The sequence below is a fragment of the Ostrea edulis genome, chromosome 9 (genome assembly GCF_947568905.1).
Source record: "Ostrea edulis chromosome 9, xbOstEdul1.1, whole genome shotgun sequence".
Lineage (NCBI taxonomy): Eukaryota > Metazoa > Mollusca > Bivalvia > Ostreida > Ostreidae > Ostrea > Ostrea edulis.
Window position 1 is genome coordinate 19957408 of NC_079172.1, and position 27701 is coordinate 19985108.

A 27701-nucleotide genomic window follows, 5' to 3' on the forward strand; every position below is an offset into this window, starting at 1 on the left:
AATTTTACATATGTTATAGACACTATAAATGTCTAGAGTAAATTTAAATATTTTTGAAAAAATTCACTTCCGGTCGTGAGATATAGGGTGGACATATTCAAACCTTGTTTTTTCAGTTTCTCAATAATGAATATAGATAGACGCTTGAAACTTGTAGAGTTGATCAACTAACATTAGTCCATTGTACACATACATTCAATTTTTTCGTCCGTCACTTCCGGTCTATACCGGAAGTATTTGAAAAAATGTCGATTTTCCGATTTCTTCGAGTGATTTCTCAGAGATGGCTGAAATTTTCAGCAATAAAGTCTTATGAAATGACCTTGCTATAATTATTTTTGTTTTTACAACATTCACTTCCGGTCGGAAAATATGGCCGATTTTCTGTTTCTCAAAAGGAATTTTGCCCAGCATTTTTCTTGGAAAGGGTAAAATATAGGTTCATCAAATATTCAGGGATGATCAATCTCCGTTTGTAAGCGTGCAGCAGGGGGTTGAACATGTCGACCGTCACTTCCTGTCGTCACCGGAAGTGATGGAAAGAATCGCAAATTTCAAACTTTTTCCTTTAAATTGAAACTTTTACTAGTTTATTAACTCTCTTTCAAAGTGTCAAAAGAATATTGACTCTGTCGGTAGTCAAAACGACTACTTCCGGTTTCTTGATAAAATATCTTTTTACTTTTCCTCTCTTTGTCCCCATTAATCTCGCTTATATTTGAAGTCTTTCATATGATTTTCACATGTCTTAATAAAAGTATCAACTTCTAAAGTTTTGATAATTTAATATTTCAAAATTGACTTCCGGTCGGTAGTAACTTACTACTTTTTCTTTCTTTAGTCTACTTCTTTTTGTTGAGAGCTCTTTCAGATAGAGACGTGAAATTTTCAGGGAATATAGACAGTAAAGAGCTGCTGTCATTTATAGGAAAACGCATCTGAATAGTACTTCCGGTCGTCACCGGAAGTTACGAGAAAGGAGTAAAAAATTCGATAATACATTTCTCATTCATTGTTAAGGCACATTTTCTGATACATTTAAATGGTTTTCGTAGGAATAGAAAGCTCTTTACTGGAAGTGGTCTAACGGAAGACCTACTCATTACTAGTAATGAGTGTCTAGTTATTATGTTCCCCAAACGAAGTTTGGGAACATATTGGTTTTACTCTGTTTCTTATTATTATTAAGGTCTTCCGTCTCCTGCGGAAGACCTTACTATTATTGTTCGCGTTCTTCTTCTTCATTATTATTATTATTATTATTTTCCTTGGTAGTACACGCGTTTTTCTCAGCCATTTCTCGATCGATTTTCACGAAATTTTCAGGAAAGATGTCTTTTGGTGACGAGACTTTGCTTGCAAAATTTCGTGCTTGACGTCACTTCCGGTCAGGAGTTATCTCTCTTTTAGTGACTTTTTGAAGGGCCTTGTTGTCCACACATCTCCTCTGTTAGTTTTGAAGCTAGAGTCTTGAAATTTCTACACAAGATAGAGTAAACATTTTAGAAGATTTGTGGGGGATTCGATTTTACCAGAGGCGATTTGCCTAACAGCTCGCCTGGACCTGAAAAAATGGATGCCAACATTTTTCGCCGATTTCGGCGATTTTTGACCTTTGATCTCCAATATCTTTTTTCTTGCAAATATTTTGTTAAGACATGTAGAACAAAAGTTGTGCACATTTACGAGATCTTTTCGAAAATATCAAGATTTAGGGGCTAGCCCCTTCAATTAGGGATCTAGAAGGGCTCAAAGTCTAGATCAAATATCTCAAAAATCGTTAATATTTTGGTATAAGTCAAAGAACAAAAAATGTTCATCTCAACAATCCAAATCTATTCATATAAAAATTTAGGTCATATGTTACGTAATAAGGGATTTTAAGGGCCAAAACCATAAATTTTTTACCCCTTGTATCTCGAAAACGACAAATATTTTGAAAAGCAATAAAGAACAAAAGTTGTTCAGAATGATGATCTGAACAATATGCATATTTCGTTTTTACCCTATGTGGCCCCGTTAGGGAGCTACAGTTTGGCCCCTAAAATTACTTCTAGAAATAACTCGAGAACGGTAAAGAATTTCTAAATACTTGTTGAACAAAAAATGTTTGAAATGTCATGACCTTTCTTACGATATCAAGCAAAAGGGGCTGACCCTTTAAATTAGGGGCCCAGAAGGGTCCAAAGGTTTATGAGAATATCTCAGAAACTATTAATATTTTGTAATAAGTCATTGAAGCGGAAATGTTCATCTAAACGAGCTTGTTCTTATCAAATCAAAAAGTAGGTTATATGTTACGTAATAAGGGATTTTAAGGGCCAAAATCATAAATAATTGACGCCTCATATCTTGAAAACGACAAATATTTTGAAAAGCATTATTGAACAAAAGTTGTTCAGAATGATAATCTAAACAATATGTACATTTCGTTTTTTCCCTATGTGGCCCCGTTAGGGAGCTACAGTTTGGCCCCTAAATATTTCTTGTAGAGATAACTCGAGAACGGTAAAGAATTTCTAAATACTTGTTGAGCAAAAAATGTTTAAAATGACAAGGCCTTTCTTACGATATCAAGCAAAACGGGCTGGCCCTTTAAATTAGGGGTTCAGAAGGGTCCAAATGTTTTTGAGAATATCTCAGAAACTATTAATATTTTATAATAAGTTGTAGAAGCGGAAATGTTCATCTCAACGAGCTTGATCTTATCAAATCAAAAAGTAGGTCATATGTTACGTAATTAGAGATTTTAAGGGCCAAAATCGTCAATATTTGACGCCTCATATCTTTAAAACGACATATTTTTTGAAAAGCATTATTGAACAAAAGTTGTTCAATGTGTCATAACCTATCGATCAATATCAAAAAATGGGTCTGTGGGCATCGTGGCTCGATTTCAAAAACTTGTAACTGGTAAATATTTTGTAAGGACATATTGAACAAAAGTTGTTCAGTTTATCGAGATCTATCGATTGATATCAAGAAATAGGCCTATGGTCCTAATGGCTCGCCTGTAGAGTCGATTTTTTGTCGATATCGGTCGATCTCAATAACTTTTTACAGGTAAATATTTTGTAAAGACATATAGAACTAAAGTTGTTGAGTCTATAGAGGGCTAACAAATGACATCAAGAAATAGGCCCGCGGGCCTTATGGCTCGCCTGGAGAGTCGAATTTCAAACGAATTTCACCGCAACTTTGCTTCAGAAGCTTATGATATGAAAAATTGATTATATCTAAAGTGTCTTAAAGTCGGAAACTAAATTGGGACTCATTTGTCTTCTTTTTTTTTTTTTAACTCCGAGTGCATCAACAAATCGGACGGAAGACCTACTCGTTGCTCGCAACGAGATCGTGTCTAGTTATTATTATTATTCTTTTTCTCCGGTACTTTTTTGTCCGGTAGTGTTCTCAGAAACTACAAAAGGGATCGATATGAAACTTTCCAGGATGATAGTATAGCGTTTGTAGATGTGCATAGTGATAGTCATTTTGTTTGTACGTGCATGCACGCGCGCGCACGTGCATTGCAATTTTGGTACAAAAAATGGAAAATCAGAATATTGAAGGAAGCGATATAAAACCTAAATAGGATGATAGTATATCATTTGTACATATGAAAAATAATAGTTATTTTGCCAGCATGCGCACGCATGCGCGTGCACGCGCATTACAAAATTTGTACGCTAACTTTGGAATCAGTCTAACTTTTTTGTTGTTCATTGAAATGGCTTGAAATTCATATCATAGGTAGATATTGAGACCCTTAACTGATTTACATGGTCAAAATTACCAATTTGCACGCGCATGCACGTGCGCTTCATTTTGATTGGATAATGCTAAAACGTTTGTAACTATCTTATTTATGAAGCGAATGAGATGATATTCACAGCATATGTAGACAATATGTGTATCTATATGTTGGTGTAACAAAAAATGCCAACGCACACGCGCATGCGTGTGCAACGTTTTTTAAATGTTCAATTTTTAAAGGACGATAACGTTTTTGTTTTTCATCAAATTCTATTCATATTAGAGGTTTAGATGTATCTTGGTACTCCTTACAAATTGCTGTGGTTAGAATTACTGCTCAGCACGTGCATGCACGTGTGCTGAATTCTGATTGGACGATTTTAAAATCGCTATAACTTCCTTATATTTGGTGGAAAGGTTATGAAATTCATACTGTGGGTATATGATACACATGCCTGTTGAACGACATCAACAAAAATTCGGAATCATACACGCGTGCGCGTGTATGCACGTGCAACGCTTTCTTTCATTTCTTGGTACTGAAATGACCATATTGAACGTACTACATGTAATTAAAGGCTAAAATAAAATGATTTTTTTCCTATAGATTCACAAGGACATCACTTTTTAATTGGGGGAGGTTTGGGGAACATCTGTAACGGTCCCCGTTACAATTAGAACTAGTTTTATTATATGATTGAATAATTTAAAACATCAAAACCGGACAAAATTGAAAGTAGTACGCATTAAATGAACATCGATCCCGATCGAGTGTGACTCAGCTAGTTTACAAAGCGATTGATATTGGGATCGAAGTTCATTTTTCATGCATTGCTTCCGACCTTGAACTACCGATAAACTTTTCACCAATCGTTCTTTTTATTATTTGGAGACTTCTTTACATAAAAAAGCACTTGTCTAATGGGACAAGTGCCCATCAATATTCACTTGTCTGAATTTTTTCTTCCACTGATACAGGACAAGCGTTAATGTCGAGCCCTGTTCAAGGCATGTGGAGACAGAAAGCTTGGGATAATTCAATCAAATAATATTTGATACACCTGTAGTACTTTTTTTAAGGAGTCAATATTTTTTTCAGGGTAGATGATGAGATTAGATGGGAAAAGTGGTTTACTGAAGTATCCTTCAAGCCAGGGCAAATCCATCGGCATTTCATTAAGGTTCCTACAGGTGCATCTAATGCATGTAAGTTTCAGAACTTAAAAGTCATACACTGCACGGGCATACATTCTCAACTACCTGATCTTTATTAGGGCCCTACATATGACAGGTGCCCTGTAGTAATCACTCTGTTCGTACTTTTGTCAGCACTTTCCACGGCAAGTGATAACTTGGTTTCCTTGAGAAGATTTTCTTAAATTTTATACATGATACTTGGATTAGACAGAGGAAGACCCATTTTCATTTTCAGTGTGTTACTTGTTACTGACCGATGATTTTTCTAGCTATGATTTTCTATAATCTCTGTGTGTTAAACAGCATTATATACAGTATGAATGTACATGTACATCATTCATACTTACGTAGAAAACAACATCAAAAAGTTATTTCATTAATCACAGTGTAAAATTTTTAGAAAGTGTAAATTAAAAAAAACTGTTTAATTTTGTGTGCTGCACTCTCAGTATTGAAGGTTGAGTCGACTGACAAAGAGAAAAACTGCCGAATGTTGCTACATGCTGTACAAAACCTGCCTCAACACCAGTACACCAAACTAGAATTTGAGAAGTTCATAACTCTGTCAGACAGCGGGGAGTCCAAACACGCATTTAGAGTGGAGGTAGTGGAACTCTTATTGTTTGATTTTCCTATTGTTTTTCATCAGAAGTTATATAATATTCAATACACGGTACCTTTTCTCAACAAACTGATCATCTATCATGTTTTGGAAATGACTTGTTTTGAATTGACAGGAAAATGGAACTTTAGAACTGTGTATCGCCAAATGGTGGGCCAATTTAGGAGATGTTATCTTGAATTATAGTATCACATTCCACGGAGTCTCACTGGATACAAAGAAACCTGTAATGGTAAGGGGATTACTCCATTACTACATAGGCTTCTTCCTTCTATATCAGCCTCCTTTCTAGCTTATGAGTCTCACTGGATACAAAGAAACCTGTGATGGTAAGGGGATTACTCCATTACTACGTAGGTAAATTAGGCTTCTTCCTTGTGAAAAAGAGTTAACAGATTGATCTATCGTACAATGTTATTCATTTCAACACATTTAGTTCATATTGTATATTAAGGGCTATTCCAGAAATAAATACATGGGGGGGTCGGGAGGCACCTTTTGTATATACCAAGCACCCATAAAAAAAAAATAAAAAATTACCCCATGACCCATCAAATTAATAAACTCATTTTACAATGACCCATCTAATAAAAAAAAAACTAACCAGACCCACCACAAAAATATTTTTAAAAATGAAAACGGTACAAATCTCGCAAGGTTTTCGGGACAAACATTCTAGTCAATGACGCGGTAATGCCTGTGCGACATTGTATCACAGTAGTTCTGAAGAAACGATGTCACATCAACAATCAAAGGCATCTATGGCGGGAATGTTGGAAAGATTGGGAGTCCAAACAATGCTATTATCATGAAATGGGTATGGATATGTTTTTCCACGAATCGTTCGTCTTCTAATGGAGCCCGCGCCCGGAGGCCTCTATATCACCATCACACCGACTGATAAATATAACGCATCGGTACCCTCGTATAAATCAACTAAGGTTTGCCTATTTTTATTAGAAAACGGAATACCTATTGGTTTCAAAATATTCCCAAAATCGATGCACTGTAAACTGTAATAATCTACAGAACAGAGTTCGCCGCCATCACGTCCAAAGGGACCCTACTAAACGCGCCTCTAATTTGAAGAGTGCCGTAATGGAAAGTTATGCGCTGCAAAGAGCGACAACTCGAATAGTTCTATGTTACTTCCGATTTCGAAAGCAGCATTTCGAAAGCACGTTTTCAATTTTCCCTCCGACGGTTTGTAACCAACACGACAAGAGCGACAATAAAAATATTCTGAAAACTCAACACCCACGTGGCACAAAATAAAACAATAGAAACTACCCACTACCCATAATAAATATTTTTTTAACAGTCCAACCACGGACCAATTAAAATATGAAAAAATACGACCACCCACACAAAAAAATATCGTTTGCCGCCCGACCCCCCCCATTTGATCATTTCTGGAACAGCCCTAACTGTTTTTAAGTTCTTGATAGTTTTGTAAGGTTATTCGTTATTTTTTCTGGAAATACACATAGCTTTTAAGATAATTTACACATTAAATCATTTTCGGGTATGCTCTTTCTGTCTAGTATATGTTGCCAGATAAAACAACAAATTAGGACTGTAATCTGTTCCATTTAAAACTTTCACATTCAAAATAGATGGGATAAGTGTTGTTCATCATGAATTAATCATTGTGGGAAAAGGGAAATGGTTCACTGTTTTGGTCAGTGACTCTGCAAACCTAATCCCTGATTCATTTCTTCAACCTTTTGCTTGAAATATCCTTGTCCTACATTGAAACTCTCAATGGATTTTCGTAATCATTCACAATTTACTTATGTGTCTACATGTGTATACATGTATGTGTCTCAAGTCCCCCCCCCCCCCCCCCCTTCTCTCATTCAGTTGGGGGAATATACAAGTAGCCTTTAAATACAACAAATTTTGAATTTTCTAGGCCATTTATTTTAAGATTAACACTGTGTAAGCCATATTTTAAAGAATAAACAAATATGCAGGTAATCTATTTAATTTGTACAATTTTACATTTCATTGACCTCTACTTTCTATTTATTAATAAGAGGAAATTAAACTCAAATGATGTTTCATACAAGTCATGCACTTTGGGAATGGTATTGTTTTTTGGTATATATGATGTCAAAAGAAATGTGTTGTGGAGGTGTTTTAGATTTTATTTATTTTTGTAGCATGCGTCAGATGGAGTTGTAAGGTATAATATACGGGCCAATCTGAGGAGGGAGGAGATCAGTCCAAACATATCACTCAAGACACTGGTGCAACCCCTGAGGTATTTAAATCATTTAAAATTCATAGCATAATTGTCATCACAGATTCTGACAGCCTCAATGGCCAGTCATATATTTTGAAATACATGTACATATATCATTTAAAATTCATATCATAATTGTCATCACAGATTCACATAATGATAACATGTAATTGTTCATACATGCAGTTAAACTGAATATGATTGGTTATTCAGAATGTATTATATCATTTGACTGTAATGTTGTGTAGACCATCTGAATACAAGATTAAGCTACTACCAGGAACAAGAGACACACTGCCGGAGGAGAGACACATCTACGCACTGGAGATCACCTACAACTTCCACTTGGTAAGCTCGGCAGTGTTATATTGAATTCTGCTCACACTTTATGGAACATGTGGTGAATAATGCAATATGATCTAAATTTTCCCAATTTCTGTAGGACAAAGGAGGGGAAGTAACTCCCAATTGCTCTCTGTTGAGTCCTCTGCTGTATGAGTCGGAGTATGAGAGTCAGCTGTGGATGCTGTTTGATTCCAACAAGCAGCAAGTAGGATGTGGAGATGCCTTCCACGGCAGGGTAAGATTTAAAGATGTGCAGATCACTGTTTGTATGCATGGCAGGGTAAGATTTAAAGATGTGCAGATCACTGTTTGTATGCATGGCAGGTTAAGATTAAAAGATGTGCAGATCACTGTTTGTATGCACGGCAGGGTAAGATTAAAAGATGTGCAGATCACTGTTTGTATGCATGGCAGGGTAAGATTAAAAGATGTGCAGATCACTGTTTGTATGCATGGCAGGTTAAGATTAAAAGATGTGCAGATCACTGTTTGTATGCACGGCAGGGTAAGATTAAAAGATGTGCAGATCACTGTTTGTATGCATGGCAGGGTAAGATTAAAAGATGTGCAGATCACTGTTTGTATGCATGGCAGGGTAAGATTAAAAGATGTGCAGATCACTGTTTGTATGCATGGCAGGGTAAGATTAAAAGATGTGCAGATCACTGTTTGTATGCTTGGCAGGTTAAGATTAAAAGATGTGCAGATCACTGTTTGTATGCATGACAGGGTAAGATTAAAAGATGTGCAGAGATCACTGTTTGTATGCACAACAAGTAGGATGTTGAGATGCTTTCCATGGCAGGGTAAGAATAAAAGATGGGCTGATCACTGTTTGGCAGTATCGGAAATTTTTACTTCAACATTTGTGGTACATTAGATGAAGAATAGAATCTGAACTCATTATCTTGTATGTACAACGTATGTGTAATGGATGAAGGATTATTTTCTACGCTAAATTTCATAGGTAGGGATGTAAGAGATTTCTTTTAGATTAAATCCTCTCAAGACTTTCTTAAGATAAAAAAGCCAGTTATGCTGATGCTAGGATTGATGATTATACAATGTAATATACATGTATACCATTAGAGCCTTTGATTTATTGATTTATAGTACACAGTGAAGTTAGAAAAGGGAGACTTTACATTGTTGCTTCAAGTTCGCCATGAGAAGAAAGACAAACTGGAACAACTGAAGGATCTGATTGTACAGATAAAGTACAAACTCCCATCTCCCATCTCGCTGAATGCTTACAGCAGCTGGCAGAAGACCTTCGAGGGCAAGAAGTGCAATAGCTTGATACTAGGGAAAGGTGTTCTTCAGCCATTGTTTGTGGCTCCTCTGGCTTCTGACAAGTACGGGAGTCCCCTTCTTCAATTATCTTGTTAAGAAAAGAGTTTTGAGTTCTTCAATGAATTTACTCGCTGTACTGATGAAATATCTAATGTTCTGATCATAAGTCCACTCTTGTGACTGTCAGTTATAATTTTATAGTAAATGTGAGTTTGTTTGTTTGCAGAATTCCTAAAAATGCCAAGCCAGGACAGATTTTATTAGGCACCATGTCATTACTGAAAAATGAACCTCTGACAGAAGTGGTATATCTCTCTTGTACAAGTATTTACTGTTGTTGTAATTGGAACCAAAAATTGAAATTAATTTTCTGGGGTCTTCTGATAGTTTTTGTATTATTATTTACATACATGTATATTCAGAGCTGGGCTATTGTAATTTGTTTTTGTTGGCTGTCAATCTTTTTTTAAATCAAGTTTAACGTATGAGAGGGGGGTAGGGATAGCATGTCCAAAAATGTTTTTATTTCATAGATTGTGTGCATGATTGGTTGATTGCTAATAGATCATCGAACTTGTTGTAGAGTTCTGTGCCTTTCAAATATGTGATAACTGAATTAGCCAAGAAGGACAATCCTAAGAAAGACAAGAAAGGAGGGAAAGACAAAGGAGAGAAAGAAAGTGAGAAAAAAGAAAAAACAAAAGATGAAGAATTCACAGAAGCACTCAGGGACTTACAAATCTCATGGATCTCAAAGTAATGCTTTAAAGTACAGGTGTATCATGTTGAATTGAGTTTGAATGAAGTGAAATACTTGTAAATGAGTCCAACTCTGTTTTGTAATGACTAAGATTTACAACGTAACTTGCCAAAATTGAGTGTCGAACAATCCAGATTTTGTGCATTCTAAATATGAAAATCTCAGCACCAAACGTTTGAGAGGAAGTCCATGTAAAAATCAGTTACCACATGCAATTTAAGAGCTCACCAGATTTATGATTGAGATATAAGATATAGAATTCAGTGATGTCTAAAAATGTTTATTTATTTTGGGTTCTACTGCAATGAACTAACATTGAAGTAAGGTCAGATAACTTTTCATATGAGGATATGAATAGAATTTCAACATTTATGTGCAACCCATAATTAGATGAGCTGAATCATTGTTCTGTAGATATGAGTTCTAACATTTATGTGGTTATAATTGACTCGATTTCAATTTAGCTTTACTAGCATTTTTATCAAGTGGGTTCACACTGGACAGGCTGCAAGCTTTTAAGATCTTCATCACACTTGATTCCAACCATGTCTTCCTGGGTCTACTGCGACCTGGGATTTCTAGGTACCTTGTGTCATTGAGACATGATGAGACACATCTTACATAGGCATTCCATAGGAGACGTTGAATCATCGATGTTTTAGATTTCCAGCATGGCCAGAAACAAGTCGAATAAGATATTAGTGCAATCAGTTGGGGGGGGGGGGGGGGGGGGGTGCTACATATGTATTTGCCAGTAACCTTGAAGACTACCTGATTTTCCATTGACATTCATCTTAATATCAGCCATGACAAGTTTTGCTTTATATTGCATGAACTAATGTTATGCATGAAAATTTATTCAAGTTGAAATCTGTAAGCTTCAGACTTTAAACAGATGAGTATTTTACGGTAATGTGTTTCTTTTCCAGACTAGAACCTGACCATTCCTTGTTTGATGAGTTAAGGAAGCAACATCCTGACCATTTACCTGTCTTCACTGCCAGGCTACAAGCTCTAGACAACCACAAGGTACAGTACCACAAAGCAACTAAAGCATTAAGGTAGCTCCACCCTCGTGTGACTTATCCATATCAATGGTTGAAAGTGGAAAAACTGTATTTATTTCCACTCAATATACATGTAGTTTGATTTTATAACTAATAACCAAAGAAAATATGTAAGTTGCCATCTTTTTTAAGATGTCAGACATACAAAGACAGAAATTTACGTCAGCATCAAATAATCACACATTTTCGTAAAACAGAATAATAAAAATAAATAGATAAAAACTTTTAATGTCAACAATTTTGAAAAACTGCTAATTTATAAATATGTATAGATTTAATTGTGAATATTAACGATAAGAGAAAATACCAGCATAGGATTTATTGCCCTTGACAACATAATTGTTTATCTATGGAAAATATAAACAACAGTTTAACACATTTTTTATTTTATCCAATGAATAAAATTCCTTTTGAAAGTTATATTTCTTTCATGTGCAGAGTTTGATTTAATAAAGATTTTTGCAAAAACTTTTGACATTACGCGAAGATTGATCTATCTTTATATTAAAGATAAACACCTGATCCAGTTTGTTTTGAAGTTTGTGTGTTTAACTGTATAGTAGTTTATAAAGTTGTTCATTTTTCATTTTCTTTCTTCTTTTTTTTCAGGATAGGAAAAAGTATCTTGGTGAAATTATAGATCTAAGTAAATTCATCATCTCTAAAATTGATCAAAAAGAATTGTTGAGTTTCTATGGAATGAAATCAGACCCAAGACCAGAGGCAGCAACAATCAAAAGGTGAATGCATGTTTCCTTTTAGCAATGTTTGAACTCCTGAATATTTTCATGTTCCCACCATAAAAATAAAAACATAATTCAGTTACTGTTTATTATCTCTACTATGCATGCACATATTCAGCTGAAATTTGGTATATACATGTAGATACATCTTGACAATATCCAGATAAGTTCTAAGTTGATTTTGATAGAATAATTTTTGACAGAGTTGTGCCCCTTGGACTTTAAACTATTCATACACTTCCCACCGTAAATAAGTATACACTCACCAAAATAAGTTACTTGTGCATACAAAATATGGGTTACATCATAGATACAGATTTTTGTATGCAAAATACATAACTCTTACATATAAATAGATGACATTGGGCTTTTAACTTTTTATATCCTTATTTATAATCAAAATACTCCATTTTCTGAATTTTTGAATATTCTAAAAAGAGATATTATGCAAACTTTTATCTTGAAACCAATTCAAACTGATTAGTTGTACATATTACTGTGTATTTAATGTGTACTTTTTTAAGACCATTTGATTTTTTACCTAAAGTAAATCAATATCACAATTTAAAGACTAATCCAAAAATATGTCCATTATTGTTTCACATATATTGAAGTTTCACCCATAAATGATTATTTTACTTAGATAAATTAAAAGTTATACACAGTTAATTCAGCTCTTTTTCATTATGTTGAATATATTTCATTCCAAAATGTGTAAAAAGCTTATGTGTATACTTATTTATGGTGGGTAGTGTAGTTTCTGCTCATTGTCTCAGTGGTACATGGACATTTTAAATTGAAATTCAGGATATAGATGTCGTGCGAATACACCAGTCAAGTTTGTACTTGGGTCAGTTTAGGAAAATTTTGGCAGAGTTGTCTTTTGGACTAACAAAAGTTGAAAGTTAGTTGCCTTGTAGATTTATATTAGGAATCATACCTGGTTGGCATGATCAAAATTGCTCACTACCACATACATGCATTTGTGTGTGCTGATTTTTATATTGGATAATTCTTAAACCTCTATAGCAGATTTAATTCATGATGAAATGGTTCAAAGGTTATAAAATAGGTGCATATTGAGAACCCTATTAGATTAACAAAGGCAAATTTACTGATTTTGACATCGATGCATGTGCACTTTATTTTGATTGGATGATACGTAAACATATATAACTTCCTTGTTTCTCCATGAATTGGTTTGAGAATCATACAGTGATTGCCTGGACGAATTGCTATTGTATAGCTATGTAATTGTATCTTACAAATGAAGGAAATAGATTAAATACCATACTGTTTGTAATGTAATATGTGTGTCCATTGACCGAATCAGTTGGGAGCTAGAGGTTTGAGGAACACATATACTGGTCCCTGTTACAATTATCACTAGCTTTATTCTGTTTGACACTCCTAGTGATTTTATTTTACCTTATGTAAGTCTGTTTATTTATATTTTTCTCCAAATATTTTTATTGTATGTAAATGCTTTTAAAATTGTTCTTTGTCTTTTCATGTACATTCTTATCACGTTTATATTTTGCTAATATTCTTATGTGTTTTTTAATTTAGTTATTGTACTTTCAACTTTTACAGTTGCCAATGAATAAATATCTATCTATATTCCAGTGAGAAAGACAAGGAGAAGGAGATGCTGATAGACAGCTACTTCAGACTGGGCAAGGCTCAGGTCACTGTCCTGGAGGTCAAAGCTAAGGAAGAGTTAGACAGTGAAGGTCTGCCCAGCGTGACAACAGAGGATGTGAAGGAGACCTCTCAGAACCTACAGCAGTGGATTGACCTCAATGACACCAAGGTATCTTTAACGCCTCATTGATTTCAAGATATCTTTAACACCTCATTGATTCCAAGGTATCTTTAACACCTCATTGATTTCAAGATATCTTTAACACCTCATTGATTCCAAGGTATCTTTAACGTCTCAATGACTCCAAAGTATCTTTAACACCTCAATGATTCTAAGATATCTTTAATGCCTCAATGATTCTAAGGTATCTTTAACGCCTCATTGATTTCAAGATATCTTTAACACCTCATTGATTCCAGGGTATCTTTAATGTCTCAATGACTCCAAAGTATCTTTAACACCTCAATGATTCTAAGATATCTTTAATGCCTCAATGATTCTAAGGTATCTTTAACGCCTTATTGATTTCAAGGTATATTTAACGTCTCAATGACTCCTAAGATATTTTTAACACCTGAATGATTCCAAGATATCTTTAACGCCTCAATGACTCCCAAGATATATGCCTCATTTATTTCAAAATATCTTTAATGCCTCATTTATATAAAGATACATGTATCTTTAACACCTCATTGATTCCAAGGTATCTTTAACGTCTCAATGACTCCAAAGTATCTTTAACACATCAATGATTCTAAGATATTTTTAATGCCTCGATGATTCTACGATATCTTTAATGTGTTGGTTAACTTGGTTTTACTCTGTAAATTTAGTGTAGCTCCATCCTCGTGTGACTTATCAATATTAAAGGGACTGATTAACGATTTTCCTCCAAATTTTGTTTTTCACTTTAAATGATCAAAATCTACAGTCTACATGTATGTTTAGAAGGTTTCACACAAAAATTAAGGTTATTCATCATGACAAGCTCATTATAAAGAGTTTATCATTTGTTTTGAAAACAAAAGATTGAGATGTGTTATTGTTTACGGGGTTTTCAAAATAAATGGATATTGATCCAAGTTTATTATATATATCACATCTCAAGTATACTTTAGGTAAAATGTGTCATTTAAAAGTTAAAATTTGTGATTGTACAAAATGAAGATGCTTTAAATTACAAAATTAACGTTTCACTGGTTTGTTTGTTTACACTAAAAGACTCGAGTCTTTGTTTACATAACAAAGAATCAAAGCTGAAATATTGCTCTTATCCTTGCATTCAGACGGTCCAAATTTTGGTTGTCAACTCTAAATGAGCAATATTTTTCATTTTTAACATCAAAATTGAAAATCATTTCTTTCGAAAAATGTGAATCAGTCCCTTTAATGGTTGAAAGTGGTAAAACTGTATTTCGCTGATATAGTTAAATTTAATTAATATAAACCAAAGAAAATGTGTTTGTTGCCACTTTTATAAAGATGTCAGAAATATAAAAACAGAAGTATATTCTAACATTTAAAAAATCACACATTTTCATTATACAGATTAATAAAAATAGAAAACTTGTTGAAATGACAAATTTTAAATGTCAACAATGAAACAAAAAAACCTGCTAATTCATAGATATGTATAAATCAATTGTGGGTATTAGGGAAATCATTGTATAATGGACATGCAGTAGAAGAAATACCAGCATAGGAGTTATTGGCCTTGACAACATTTTTTTTTTATTGTAAAAAATTGATTATTTTTGGAAAATATAAACTTTTTCAGTATCAGTAGTTACCAGATTTTTTTTTTATTTTATGCAGTGATTAAAATTCCCCGTAGAGACATTTTTCTATCATGCTCAAAGTTAAGTAAAAAAAAATTGCAAAAGCCTATGACATGAGGATCGATGAACCTCAACTTAAGACTTGTGTTTATATTTGTAGGTTTCGTATTTTACAATGATGTATGCTCAGTACATGAAGCAGTATGGCAGGGCGCTGAAAATCCTTCAGAAGAGCTACGAAGACAAACCTACTCAGGAGATCGAAGTCAATATGATTAAAGTAAGAAAAAACTTTATATAAAACAAAGAACCACTTGGCCAAAAAAGTTCAGATTTACTTGGAAGTTTCCTGACATTGTGCAGATTTAAGTTTGTTCAGATCATGGCCTCCAGGGGTAGGGTAGTGCCACACATGCAAATATATGGGGGGAAATCTTTTTCTCCAGAACCACTGGGTCATTAAAGTCCAAATTTACATGGCAGCTTCCCAACGTAGTACAATTCAAGTTATTAAAATCATGGTCCCCGGGGTAGGATGGAGTCATCATAGGAGATCTCAGTTTTACATGCAAATATATAGAGAAAATCTTTAAATATGGGTCAAGGTGACTCGGGTGAGTGATGAGGGCCTCTTGTTTAAGTATAAAGAATAATTATCAAAATTACACATTTTGCAAGGAAATTCCACCCAAAGCATATGTAGTATGTGAATATCATGACTCCTTATTGATTTTCAGAACATAGCATTTAGAAATGAGAAAATTTTTATACCTCATTTGGGGGGTATACTGGAATCACCTTGTCACGTCCGTTCTTTTGTCTGTAGATATAATTTGTCCAGAGGATATCTTTAACACCAATAAACAGATTTCATTAAAACTTTATGTATATCTTATATGAATACTGAAGTTGTGCACCTGTTATTTTGATTGAGATATTTTAGAATTCAAGGAAGTTATGGATATTTTTCTTCCATTTTGAGGGGGTGTTGTCAGTTTCCAGAATATATTTTAAAAACCAATGAACCGATTTCATTCAAACTTTGTGTATATATTATGTATATAATGAAGTTGTTCTTCTGTCATTTTTATTGAGATTCAATAAGATTCGAGGAAATTATGGATATTTTCATTTTACTGGTGTTTTTTCAACTTCATTGATTTTAGTGTAATGAGCTACCTTAAACCGCATGTATTACCATATAAAATTTGGAACTATGTTTATTGTATCTTTGAGCTAAGGGGGTTTGTTTGTCTTCCTATAGATATTCAAGGAGTTAGGATGGGACCACTGTGTTATTCACCAAGAGAACTGGCTCCACGTACGGTACCCCAAGAGTTACAGGCCTTTCTGATGTCACAGCACCACTAATCTCTTGTGTTTAATATTACATTTAGTATTTTCTGTAGTGTTTACATGTGACTTTTCCACATTGATGACAAATGAACTACATTTACAATATACATGTTATTATTTACTAAAATTTGTGTTGTCGAATTTCTCATGGAAATGATTTTAAGTGGCTCAAATTTGTGCCCCCTGTGTTTGGATATCGTGTCTTGTGGTGTGTGTTGAATCTCTGTAAACCAGAAGGTATGGTTAATGGTAAATACTTATTGACCGTATGATGGGGGGCTTTGGTGGCGTGCTAAATTTGGCTTATTTTTGTGATAGAGTCCAAATTTGCCAAAATGATCATCACTGAATTTGAGCCCTTCTATGTTTTTATAATAGGTATTAATTAAAATTGCCAAATTAGCAATCATCAAAATTCTTGACATACCCTCATGTTGTCAAATTTTTCACCTACCAAAAATCTCCATTTTGCGATAGTACATTATGATATTATTTTATTATGGGTCACTGTAATGTTTGAATATGTTTTAATTGTACGATTTTATGGTTGTAGAGAAAATCAATATTCAAGATATAAATTATTTTATTCGGATTCAATGTTTTAATTGTCGACACCAGTAGCAAAGAATTAACGGTATAAAATGTCAATGTGTCCATTTGTTGTTTTATTAAATACTTCCATATAAATGAAAAGTATTTTTGTTAGAAAATAATGTTCTTGCTGTGTACATTCATTACCATTAAGCTGACATTCAACATGGAAATGTTTGAAACTAAATGTTTTATTGTCCACATACAAATATGTATATAATTTAAGCACTGTACATCTGATCTGAAAAGTGATAGGGGGTATTGTCTCATTGCTCTGGGTTTTTTTTGGAATTTTAGTCGCATGCTCAGTAAAGAACCCTAACTGTTGGTTTTTAGATATATGACTGGGGGTCTCTGCTAAGGCCGCTAACTGTTGGTTTTTAGATATATGGCTGGGGGTCTCTGCTACAGAGGGCTCCAAGAAGCACTTGCAATGTCTGTGATATTTTAAAATTAAAGCACATTTTACATCAGATCTGCTTTTAGAAAATATTACATTGAGATTATATGTCTATTTTTATCATTGTGGATGTATAGTATTTAGATGATATGTCATAATTAATCTGATGTATTTTATAACAATTTTCTCTTTTTCAATTTCTGTGAGCAGGTGAGAGTACAGAAATTATATTTTTTTTTCCTGTGGAAAAGTAAGGGTTGAGATTCAGTATTGATACATAAAAAAGTAAACTGTATGCCTTCATTTTAGATACTTGCACTGGTATGTCTGTTTGTAATGGACTGCATTATTAATTCAAATTTTTCATCATAGGGCAATTTCATATTCAATAAATATTTTATGACATCAAGTTTCAGTGTTGCATACATGTTTTCATGACCCCAATTTAACGTTGACTGTTACAACTGTTAGCAAGAGAGCTTCATAACTGAACAAAATACATGCCCATATGGTGCATATCTACTAAATTGATGATAACAAGAATTTGTCCAACTGTTTCAAATCTCCTCTACACGTACATGTACCAGTAACCAATCTCTACCCAGAGTTATTGTTCCTTACACTCATAATTAGCATTGTTATTCTACGTGTAAATCCAATTTTTTCACGGGTAATAAAACTAAGAACTACTTGTGAAAGATAAGGAAAATGTAAGACAGGCAACTTATTGAACATTTTATTTCCCATTACAATGCATTTCTACCTATATAGTGCAATCGGAACAATTCAATCATTCTTGTGCCAGTGGAAGACTTGACATCTGCTTAAATATTGATTTATTTACATATTTTTCCAACTGAAGTCCAAACCATATTTTACCGTTTTACAAGAATCTTGACACCACCAACTCCCACCACCCCCCATTGACAGGTACTACTACTGTATGTGTATGTTTAAGAAACCCCTGTTACTGTGTGTATGTAAGTGCGTTTCGTGTACCATTGCCATGGTTTGAGTGAACTGAACTGAGGAACGACAAATCCAGGTAGAAGCTGGTAATTCCTGAGAAACTTCTGAAATTAAAATCTTCTTTTGTGTTATTAACCTGGAATTCGGATAAAAGTTCGAACTAATTATCCAGAATGTTTACACATCACAAGTTGGAAGTATATTTATTAAAATTATAACACTTTATCAAACAACAAGTAATGGGCTTATACATATCAAAAATACAAGCTTGAAGTACATAGGAGAAATGAAACTTGCACACACTTGGAATTTTATATTCAATAAATGAAATCTACCGTGTGCCATTTCAAGATTCTTGTAAAACGGTAAATTGAATTCATTGAATACCTTCCGATAGGAGTTTGTAAAATATATCTGCTGTAAAAAAAATAAATCAAAAAAAGTCTAATACTGCTGTACAATTGCACGGCCCAGCACGCATGATTATGTCGCTTTGGCAATTTCTTTAGTAAATATATACAACAAGGCACTCTGGCAGCTAAAATACAAGGTGGGTTACACATTACAATCCACCATATAAAAACAAAAATACAGGGACTTCACAGATACATGTCATTTTCTCAAATTACATTACGGTAATACGCATGAAGTTACATAACTATATTCCAGAATCTTGAGATAGAAATTGAACCGCTGTACACTGGTTGTGTTTGGACTACTTATTGTTCCAATAACAGCGGACCACTTGAATTTTGGGCCAGGCTTCTCTTAGATTTCAATGAAACGGGGTTTCACTTTTGTTCTCGGTGACCATTCATTTTGGGAAAAAATAACATAGCGTGGTTATTCAAACTCTCTTTTATTTAAAACATGGCCAATCATTGAGTGAAAATTTGCATGGTCGATTAAGTGAAACGACACGCTGTCATTGAAACGGTAGTAAAAGTCTTGGCAGAACCTCCTATACTCCACTGTCTTGAGGTCCACATTTGGTGAATCTCTCTTGACACATATTACAAAATTCTTCAGGATTAATGTATACCGGTAGGCCCAAAGAAATGAATCTGGACGCACACAAAAACATTTGATATTAATGAAAATGATGAAATTCTTGGTAACGTCACTCTTTTTCTCTCGCTAAGTATTTGGACATATCAAAAACATGATCTCCGTAAAGGTATTCCCTCTGAACTAGATTTAACGGTACATTTAAATCAGACTGTCGAGAATTCCCTGGTTCCCGCGGAAAAAATAGCGACTGCTGATTCAGCAGAAGGTGGTTGTGGGTAGGATTGGCAGGAAATCCCATCCAGGTGGCAGGGTAAGCGGAGTACTCGGTCAGCGCGGGCCACGGTTGCCAGGGAACGGTCTTTGGTTCTGCAGACTCTTTGGGTGGTGTTGGTAATGGCGGTTTGGGAGCCACTTTCTCTTCCTTCTCACTTGCTATAAATCAAAAAGTGAAATTTCATCGTAAAGCAGAATACCAGTAAAGTTTTCATGTAAAGGGGCATACTGATCTGTACTCACGTTTTGAACTGATGTCAAATTTAGGACAATACCCCTTTCGCCACTTTGCCCGTCGATTTTGAAACCAAATCTAAAACAGAGAATTCAGAGTGATTATCATAATCATTATTTTGTAAAAATCTTTCTGAAAGTCATTTCGTCATGTACCTGAACACGTGACTCGTTCAGAGCCAATCGGCGTGCTAATTCTTCCCGCGTCATGACATCAGGATAAGGAGCTTTCCTGAAGGCCTTTTCCATCTCTTTCAGTTGAAAAGGCGAAAATGTTGTTCTAAAATGATAATTCATTATTTTAGTCAAATTTATAAAATTCTCATGACAAAATCTAATTAGAGAGCTACACATGCAGTTTACTGGTCAATAATCTTTGTTTCTTTATTGTGATTTCTATTCCAATAGTAAGTTAATGTGTTTTCATATTCTGTTAGCTATTCATGGAGGAAAACCCCGAAATCACGATTTCCGATCTACATGAGCTAGTTTTTGTTTCATTGTTTATTTTACGTCCCTTCAAGAATTTTTCATTCAAATTGAGACGTCACCAGCTGTGAGTGAAGTACCGCTTATAAAGTACTTGCTTATAAATCTGTAAATTCCGATAGTTTGGCGAAGGAACAATCACTACCTATTTTGACGCGACGAAGGCGCATGCGGGGTTCGAACTTCTAGCCACGACGCGAACATTGAGCTACCACAACCGGCGTATAAGGCTATCAAAGACACAAATCTTTTCCCTCCAAAAATGATGAAAATTTTTTTTTATAAGTGCATGTAAAATTAATACTGTACAATTTACGTTATGGAATGTAATGTATTCCCATGATTTCTCAATTAAAAAAGAGTTAGGAAAATTTATATCATAGAATTTTATTGGGTGGATAATAAATCCATCTGTATATTTCAACTTTTGAGCATCATTGAATATAATTATATGTCCCCTATTTTCTAAGAATTTTACATTTGTACTTAGATGTATTACAACCAAACGAAACAAACAAAAATATTTAATCAACCCATGTATTTCTCTCTCTCTCTCTCTCTCTCTCTCTCTCTCTCTCTCTCTCTCTCTCTCTCTCTCTCTCTCTCCGTCTTTATTTATATCAGATGTAAATCATATTTTGATTCTCAAGCTTTACTTTGTAAGAGTTTTTCTCTACATTTTGGTAGAGCTGAAGTCGACGTAAGAGAAAGCGTGGGAAGAACATTGCCAGAGACATTTCTTAACCGTGCAATAGAGAACTTGGATACTAATTCTTTCTTTCGTTAACTACATTGCTGAAAATATTGGACGGGTGTATATTGCAGCGTGAGCGTTGCTATTGTTACTTGAAAATTGTTGAAAACGTTATTTTTTTTTTTTTTTAGTTTTTAGAGTAGATCAACACACTGCATTTTTAATTGTTTTTTTTTTTTTCTATAATGATCGATGCATGCAGGTAGCCCGGGTTTTTTTTTCTGACACCGGAAGTTGTGAAAACAAGGACGATGCTAAGTGAGGCCTCCTCTCGTTATGTACCTTTCTCGACATTTCTCTATTGCAAGTACATGTATATCAAGCATCAATTTCAAGTTAATGTATCCTTGACCTTTGACCTTCTCCCAATGAGGCATTATTATGCCCCCCCCCTTTTTTTCAAAGAAGAGGGGCATATTGGTTTGCACCTGTCGGTCGGTCGGTCGGTAGACCACATGTTGTCCGCTCAATATCTTGAGAACCATTCACTTGATGATAATGATATTTCATATGTGGGTTGGTTATGAGTAGAAGAGGACCCCTATTGTTCTTCAGGTTCAAAGATCAAGGGTCAATCTACTCTGGACATAGGAATATAATGTCCGCTCAATATCTTGAGAACCCTTTGTTTGAAAGACATCAAACTTGCCACACTGGTACATCCTAAGGAGTACATGACCCCTATTGATTTTGAGGTCATAAGTTCAAGGGTCAAACTGGGCATAGGAATATACTGACCATTCAATGTCTAGAGAACCCTTTGCTTGACAGACTTCAAACTTGGTACACTGGTACATCTTCAGGAGAAAATGACCCCTATTGATTTTGAGGTCACATGTTTAAAGGTCAAGGATCCAACTGGACATTGGAATATACTGTCTGCTCAATATCTTGAGAACCCTTTGCTTGACAGACATCAAACTTGGTACACTGATAATTCTTCAGGAGAAGATGACCCCTATTGATTTTTAGGTCACATGGTCAAGGGTCAAACTGGACATAGGAATATATTGTCCGTTCAATATCTTGAGAACCCTTTGCTTGACAGACATCAAACTTGGTACACCCTCAGGAGAAGATGATCCTTATTGATTTTGAGGTCACATATTTAAAGGTCAAGGGTAAACCTGGACATTGGAATATACTGTCCACTCAATATCTTGAGAACTCTTTACTTGACAGATATCAAACTTAGTACACTGGTGTATATTCAGGAGAAGATGACTCCTATTGATTTTGAGGTCACATGGTCAAAGGTCAATGGTCAAACTGGATATATAATATATTGTCCACTCAATATCTTGATAACCCTTTTGCTTGACAGACATCAAACTTAGTACACTAGTACATCTTCAGGAGAAGATGACCCATATTGATTTTGAGGTCAAAAGTCAATAGTTGAACTGGACATAGTAATATATTGTCTCCTATATTTTAAGAATTATTTGCTTGATTGACACCAAACTTGGTACACTGGTACAGCATAAGGAAGAGATGACCCCTATTGATTTTTAGGTCACATGGTCAATTCACTCTTGACATAGGAAGATATTTTCTGCTCAATATTTTGAATTGATGATACTACTATCAATTAAATGATGTGTGTGTATAACCCTTTTCAATTTTGCACCATGGGGGGGGGGGGATATGTGTTTTACAAACATCTCTTGTTTCAATTGTATCCACATTTTCTTACTGAATGTGACCTTCGACCTTTTGATCGAGATCCAGAAATTAATTACTAGCGGTATTTTCCTTGTCGTCTTTGTCGCAATAATGAGATATAATTTTTTAATTCTTGTGAACAACATTATTCCATCCAACTACGAGTATATCTAGCAGTACTCTTTATACACAAGTGGTGTCCACAACTTTGGTAAATCACGAACTTTGACCTTACACCTTTGACCCATATATATATATATACAAAGCACTAAAATGACCAACGACACGAACAACGAGATTGTCAAATTTTCGGGACGACCCGTCCCTTCTTCAGGACAAACGAAAACAGTTACATAATGTGGTCAATATCAACAGAGCATAATAACAAAAACTACATATAAATACATCTAGCACTACAACTACACTAATCTACAAACGTATTTACAACGCAGACTACATGTTTTGGGTCTTTAGGCTTGCCAATCAATGTTAAAAGTGGCCACTTTTAACTTTTATTGGCAAGCCTAAAGACCCAAAACATGTAGTTTGTAGATTAGTGTAGTTGTAGTGCTAGATGTATTTATATGTAGTTTTTGTTATTATGCTCTGTTGATATTGACCACATTATGTAATTGTTTTCGTTTGTCCTGAAGAAGGGACGGGTCGTCCCGAAAATTTGACAATCTCGTTGTTCGTGTCGTTGGTCATTTTAGTGCTTTGTATAATTTTTTGTATTTGACCTTGTATCCATGTTGTGGATCCGACACTTTGAGGTATCGGGTGTTGTTGGAACTTTAGTGCTTATATATATATATATATATATATATATATATATATATATATATATATATATATATATATCAGGGAGTTCCCCTGTCTGTTATCTCCACAGTAAATGTGAATCAGAAACCAGAATGACAGCCAGTATCCTTTACATGGTGTTCATGATATGATTACATTCAATCTTTGACCTTGACTTTGTCCGTTGATCCAGAAGTTAGTAGTGTAGCAATTATTTATTTGCAAATAAATATTAACAATTTTCGTGGCAAATCCACGCGTCTTCGTTTAAGCCTTTCACAGCATCGATTGGACAAGTCTTTGGAATGTACTAAGAATTATCAATCTCATGCGAAAAGCATACGAATCATTCCATATTGATGATTTACTACAGTAATTCAATATCGTGAAAGGGGTCACACAAGGGTGGATTTTATCGCTTTTCCTCTTTATGTCAGCTGTGAAATGGGTGATGTCAACTTCACCATCAGCACAGGTAAGAAGAATTCAGTGAAAAAAAAAAAAAAAAAAAAAAAAAAAAAACATATGGAAGACCTAGATTTTAGCAGAGGATATTGCCCTAACTTTGCCTTGAGGACAAAACGTCGTTGAAAAATAAACCAGAGAAAGACAAAGACCATGAGAATCAACAATAAATGGTTAGCCAAAATCAGCTTGAATGGAGCCAATCTGAAGGATGTTTATCAATTCACATACTTAGACAGCAACATCAGTAGAGGTGGAACAGACTAGGGGCATTAGAGGAAGAAATGGAAATCTGTATGGATCTTCAAAGGCAATAAAGCTTGTCTGGACACCAAGACTTACTTCTATGAAAATAAAGATTAAATTGGATCAAACCAGGGGTGATATGCCTACGAGACCTGGTGAAAAAACAGGCGCAGTAACCCATAGGCTTCAAAGTTTTGTCAATAGACGCTTGAGAACCATTCTAGGCCCCGGATGACAGGACCAAGAAAAAAACCTATAGAGAAACAAATTACCAAAGTAAAATGGAAATTAAGGGGACATACTGTTACAAAGCCCCCAACAATGATAGTTTGCCAAGCGGAATCCACGAAGTCAGCAGTGTCACTTAAGTGCACATTAATTGCTAGAATCAGCCAAAGCTGGAAGTAAATTTCCGGACATGAATTATGAAGAACTGCTCCGAGTACTACATTTTTTTTAATTTTGGACAGGGCATACAAAAATGGTAAAATTATTTTACACAAATATTATGACAACAATAAACCAAGGTGGGAATTTACATGTATCAAGGTGGTTTTGAATGGGAGAAGAAACATTTTTAAAGATTTATCCTATATATATTCCCATGTAAAACTTTGGTCCCCTATTGTGGTTCAACCCTACCCCTGGGGGCCGTGATTTGAACAAACTTACATCTGCACTATATATCTGGAAGCTTTCATAAAAAGTGATCAGAAAGGTTTACTTAATTGAACTTTCAGCACATGTGAGGTAAAATGAAATTATTTGTTATATATACATTTTACTTTCATTTCTCCCCGTATCCGCTGCTGTTAAAACTGACGTACTATATTTATCAAGATTAATACGCATATTGTTCACAACTGTAGCGCATTCAGGAGGATATATATAGCTACAATGTATCTTTACAATTTGTAAAGATAGCAAAGGCAAAAGCATTAGAAATGTAAATGTTATTTTGTTAAGTGCTGGAAAGCTATATACATGTAACAGTGGGCGAGCAGTTCGTATGACAATACCCAACAATTATGTAAGATGAATATACATTATGAAATAAAACATCTTGGATCACGTGTTCAGTTTGTGCACATAATTAAATACCGACAACGCTGCTACATGCATGACGTTATATCTGATCTCAATTCAGAAACAGAAAGTTAGGAAAAATAGAAAGACAAAAATGAAAGAATTCGAATTTGAAAAGGTTTTATTGTTTCATGGTCCTTTGATGTTATTTAATTTGAAAATTTTATATCATATAGGAAAATTGTATTGAGTAACTTTATTGGTTATACACGAAACAAATCCAGGTGTATATATATATATATATATATATATATATATATATATATGTATATATATATATATATATATAAAAGCACTAAAGTTCCAACAACACCCGATACCTCAAAGTGTCGGATCCACAACATGGATACAAGGTCAAATACAAAAAATTATACAAAGCACTAAAATGACCAACGACACGAACAACGAGATTGTCAAATTTTCGGGACGACCCGTCCCTTCTTCAGGACAAACGAAAACAGTTACATAATGTGGTCAATATCAACAGAGCATAATAACAAAAACTACATATAAATACATCTAGCACTACAACTACACTAATCTACAAACGTATTTACAACGCAGACTACATGTTTTGGGTCTTTAGGCTTGCCAATCAATGTTAAAAGTGGAGCGAATTAGGACATGCCTTATTCGTCCAAAAACCTGATCCCATGTTATTATGCTCTGTTGATATTGACCACATTATGTAATTGTTTTCGTTTGTCCTGAAGAAGGGACGGGTCGTCCCGAAAATTTGACAATCTCGTTGTTCGTGTCGTTGGTCATTTTAGTGTTTTGTATATATATATATATATATATATAAGAACAACAAAAACGGTCCAAAGTCTAGAAATCTCCGTTACTTCTCTAGATTTTCTCTTTGGTTTCTATATTTAGCCGGGTATTACCTGTGTCTTGGTTTCTTCGGTTTATTTACGTCATCTGAGGGACTCCCGCCTTGGTGGCTCGCAGGAAAATCTCTAGTCTTGTTGAAATCGTGAAAACCTTGTAAGTAAGTGAAAGATTTATAAATACACATTATGTAATTGTTATCAAATTCAAACGAGTTCTTCGAAAGCAACACATGTGTGCTTTTCGCAATTTGCGCAAAAATACTATTTTGTGAGTCAATATGTTTAAATGATATTGAATCGTTGAGAAAACTTTGAGGTCTCCCAGTGGCGGATTCAGGCAATGGTCAGGAGTGGGGTTCGGGTTATTTCGACCCATGTTTGTACCTTTTTTCTCCCGAGAAAGGTGGAGTTGAAGACACCCTAATATGGCAAAAATGACCTTTATTATTATTTTTTTTTTTTAAATTCAATGAAAGAGGAAGGTGTACCCCCTCCTCCTTTAGATCCGCCCCTGTCTCCTTATTAATTTTTTAACCCATCTGTTCACGGTACATTCTCCTTTACTATACGTTCTGCATTCTGTACAAATATAATGTACGGTACCTTATGTACCATTTTATTGGTTTAATAAGTGGCTAATTAAATTCATTTGAAAGAAGAATTGAAATTCATGCACGTCAAAATTGTTCGTATGATAATTAATAAACATAAAATGTAATTATCCAACCATTAACAATTTGTGCATACACTGTATATATATATATTATAAGCTGTATGGTTGTTGTTTGGTATACAGATCAGGAGTTTAATTTGATTTGTTCAATTTTAACACGTAACATTTTTTATCAATCAGACTTCAAAATCCAACCCTAGAGACGAGTTATCTTGAAAATGAATTCAAATACGATTCACTTACTTAAGGTTCCAACTGCTTTCATCATTCCGCCGGAAAACACGTGCTTTCTCTAAACTGTCCACTATCCTACTATCAAAACTCCCCATACGATGTAACAGGCGTACATCAAAGCTCCATTTGGACGGGATTTACCAGTCATAACTAAATTTATGTATGCG

The 27701-nt window shown here is 34.6% G+C and overlaps 2 protein-coding genes across 2 annotated transcripts in view; one reads left to right on the forward strand and one right to left on the reverse strand.

Moving 5' to 3' along the window:
* Window positions 1-18208, forward strand: part of LOC125659353 (tripeptidyl-peptidase 2-like) — a 49069-nt gene extending 30861 nt beyond the window's left edge. Inside the window, exons 14-27 of the mRNA XM_048891009.2 lie at window positions 4853-4959; window positions 5400-5554; window positions 5688-5804; window positions 7738-7838; window positions 8069-8168; window positions 8263-8400; window positions 9279-9520; window positions 9685-9763; window positions 10042-10214; window positions 11148-11247; window positions 11895-12025; window positions 13655-13841; window positions 15612-15731; window positions 16716-18208. Of these exons, the coding sequence (XP_048746966.2) occupies window positions 4853-4959; window positions 5400-5554; window positions 5688-5804; window positions 7738-7838; window positions 8069-8168; window positions 8263-8400; window positions 9279-9520; window positions 9685-9763; window positions 10042-10214; window positions 11148-11247; window positions 11895-12025; window positions 13655-13841; window positions 15612-15731; window positions 16716-16805 (1840 nt within the window). The 3' untranslated portion in view covers window positions 16806-18208. The remainder of the gene's footprint in view (window positions 1-4852; window positions 4960-5399; window positions 5555-5687; window positions 5805-7737; window positions 7839-8068; window positions 8169-8262; window positions 8401-9278; window positions 9521-9684; window positions 9764-10041; window positions 10215-11147; window positions 11248-11894; window positions 12026-13654; window positions 13842-15611; window positions 15732-16715) is intronic.
* Window positions 18209-18954: 746 nt separating this feature from the next.
* Window positions 18955-27701, reverse strand: LOC125659360 (paired mesoderm homeobox protein 2-like). The gene is made up of 5 exons (XM_048891017.2): window positions 27544-27701; window positions 26682-26778; window positions 20442-20565; window positions 20295-20364; window positions 18955-20210 (listed from the first exon to the last, which is right to left on the reverse strand). The coding sequence occupies exons 1-5, from the start codon at window positions 27566-27568 to the stop codon at window positions 19888-19890; spliced, it is 639 nt and encodes a 212-aa protein (XP_048746974.1). The 5' UTR covers window positions 27569-27701; the 3' UTR covers window positions 18955-19887.

What these genes read in the sequence shown, in the direction of transcription:
- LOC125659360 (XM_048891017.2), bottom strand. Translation starts at nt 27,568, where the DNA reads ATGATGAAAGCAGTTGGAACCTTAA. An exon ending in CCGAAGAAACCAAGACACAG is followed by an intron (nt 20,566 to 26,681) that starts GTAATACCCGGC and finishes TTATCATTTTAG; the next exon opens with AACAACATTTTCGCCTTTTC. An exon ending in TGAACGAGTCACGTGTTCAG is followed by an intron (nt 20,365 to 20,441) that starts GTACATGACGAA and finishes TCTCTGTTTTAG; the next exon opens with ATTTGGTTTCAAAATCGACG.